Source organism: Sphaeramia orbicularis, chromosome 8 (genome assembly GCF_902148855.1).
Source record: "Sphaeramia orbicularis chromosome 8, fSphaOr1.1, whole genome shotgun sequence".
NCBI classification, from domain to species: Eukaryota; Metazoa; Chordata; class Actinopteri; order Kurtiformes; family Apogonidae; genus Sphaeramia; species Sphaeramia orbicularis.
The window spans coordinates 20,948,514-20,951,195 of record NC_043964.1 but is presented as its reverse complement, the minus strand read 5'-3'; the positions used below and the strand labels follow the sequence as shown (position 1 = coordinate 20,951,195).

At 36.5% G+C, this 2,682-nt stretch overlaps 1 protein-coding gene across 1 annotated transcript in view; it reads right to left on the bottom strand.

The window, feature by feature from the left end:
• Nucleotides 1-205: 205 nt before the first annotated feature.
• Nucleotides 206-2,682, bottom strand: part of LOC115424786 (signal transducer and activator of transcription 5B-like) — a 39,471-nt gene continuing 36,994 nt past the window's right edge. Inside the window, exon 16 of the mRNA XM_030142211.1 lies at nucleotides 206-792. Within this exon, the coding sequence (XP_029998071.1) occupies nucleotides 669-792 (124 nt within the window). The 3' untranslated portion in view covers nucleotides 206-668. The remainder of the gene's footprint in view (nucleotides 793-2,682) is intronic.

The following is a 2,682-nucleotide window of genomic DNA, read 5'->3' as shown; positions in this document are numbered from 1 at the left end:
GTTTACAATGTGCATATTTTAGTTGGTGGCCAGAATTTTAAATATCGTGCAAAAATGAACAACTTTTGAATTCTGACCTTATTTAAATTGTGAAAAATAATATGAAGTTTTTTAACACGAGGTGCAGAGTGTGCCTAAAAGACGCACCCGGATACCGGAGGGTTAATCAGATGATGTTGTTAAAGAGCAAAAGCTAAACTCTTCATGTTTTTTGTCCAAGGGCAAGTTCATTGTCACTATCAAATACTGAAAACCAATTTACAAAGGACAAAATATAACAAAATAAAAACATTCAACTGTTTAAATGACTTCGTACAGTAGCATTTTTTTTTTTTTTAATCTGTTTAAAATCAACTGGAAATGCATGCACGTGTGATGAACATTACGTTTTCACAATACTGTAACATTGTATGTTGAAATACAGCTAGTCTGTTTAACAAACACCTATGGACACAAATGAAACTAAATGAAGTCACTGACATGCATGCCGTCATGCTGAAAAGAAAAAAAAAAAAAAATCACAACCATTATTAACATTTCACATTATAGCTATTTGGAAAAAAAAAAAAAATGGACAATGGAATTTAACCATGACAAATGTCAATGCATGTGGGACAAGTTGGGAGGCAGGGTTGATTTGGTGTTGTCACAGGTTAGAGGGTCAAAGGTCATGATTGTTGTCCACCCCACTGGCTCTCCACAGGCCGTCGGAGGAGCTCCTCTACGTGTCTGGCCACATCCATGGTGTCGTCTAGATCGAAGTCTCCGTCTGCGTCCAGCATAGAGTCGCTCCTGTAACAGGAAACAGAAAAGCAACAGTCTGACACACTGGAAGCACATGATCCAAACACAAACATATGAAGGTGTGGAACGCTTCTGAAACTGAGACCAAATCCACCATGCAGATACTGTTCAAGGTTCTAATAGTTTTGGATTTTTCATTACAATTTAGTTTTATTTAGTTTTGACTTTTTTTTCTCTAATTCAGTTAGTTTTAATTCGTTTTTAGAGCAGGTTTGCTAGTTTTTATTTAGTTTTCGTTATTTTCTAAATGCTTAGTTTTAGTTTCTTTATATCTTTTATCTTCTTCACCGTCCCAGACTCTGCTGCTTTCAAACAACTTTAGTCTCCATGTTTCCAGGTAGAGTGAGGACCAGAAGACACCTAAACAACAAGTGACAAGAAGTGACGAACCGTTACATATCAAATAGTGCCAGCAGCTAAAATTGCTTGAGGGAAATAAATTGATTTTATATCAATCCGACATTGACAAAGACGAAAACGAAGGGAATTTTATCCAGAATTTTTATACGTTTCAGTTTGTAAACACACAATACAGTTTGTTAGTTATGGTTTTTTTCTTTAAGTTATAGTTTTTATTTATTTCAGTTAACGAAAATGTTTTTACAATTCTAGTTTTCGTCATTTCGTTAGTTTTCGTTAACAATAATAACCTTGATACTGTTCAGTGTGATCTCTGTGGCACAACTCATCTGTGCCTCCTGAAAGATTCTGGAGGGCGGTCATCAATTGTATGTCTGACGTATTTAACATTAAGATTCCATTTTGTTCTAAACGTTGTATACTGAGAATATATCCTGAGGATTTCACACATTAAGAAACAAACTAAAGTGTTGGATTTTGGACTGTTGCATGCCAGGAGAGTTATCGCTTTGAACTGGAAGAGCATGGAAGCTCCTTCTATGAAGCAATGGATAAAAGAACTATCAGAGCAAGGTTATTATCGTTAACGAAAACGAACGAAATGACGAAAACTAAAATTGAAAAAACATTTTCGTTAACTGAAATTAATAAAAACTCTAATTAAAAGAAAAAGACGATAACTAACTGAAACTGTATCGTGCGCTTACAAAACTAACTAAAACGTATAAAAATTATGGATACAATTCCCTTCGTTTTCGTCTTTGTCAATGTCGGATTGATATGAAATTAATTTATTTCGCTCCAGCAGTTTTAGCTGGTAACACCATACGACACTTCACAGTCTGTCATGTCTGGTCACTGGTGGTTTCCAGTCGTCTTCTGGTCCCCACTCTACCTGGAACATACAGACTAAAGCTGGGACACAGCAGCACAGTCCTGTCTGGGGTTTACTGTAGTGATACATGGGTCGGGTTTTTTTTTTTTTTTTGGCGTACCGTGTGTGTGCGCGTGAGTGACAGAGACAGAGCAGAGCTAAAGGACAGAGTCAGTGTTGAACTAGCATCCAGGTAAAAACTGGAGAGTTTATCACCATGAAAAGACCTTCCAAGCCCTGAACTGCACAGTTTAGAAGAGGAGAAAAGAGGAGGATGAAAACTAATCCAATTACAGAGGTATGGAACCTGTTAGAATGGTAAAAAACGTTTGATGGTACTAGCTACAGCTAGCTGAACTGAACTGAAGCAAAGTTGGCTAATAATGGAACTGGAGATGATTAAGAGATGAGAAATCTGCTAAGGTGTGGTTTACTGCTGAGGAACTGGGTTATATATGTTTATAAGTGGTTTATATATGTTTCTATCTGCTTTAACTGCTGGTTAGCTGGTTTATAATAGGTTCCTATCTGCTTTAACTGCTGGTTAGCTGGTTTATATATGTTTCTATCTGCTTTAACTGCTGGTTAGCTGGTTTGTATATGTTTCTATCTGCTTTAACTGCTGGTTAGCTGGTTTATATATG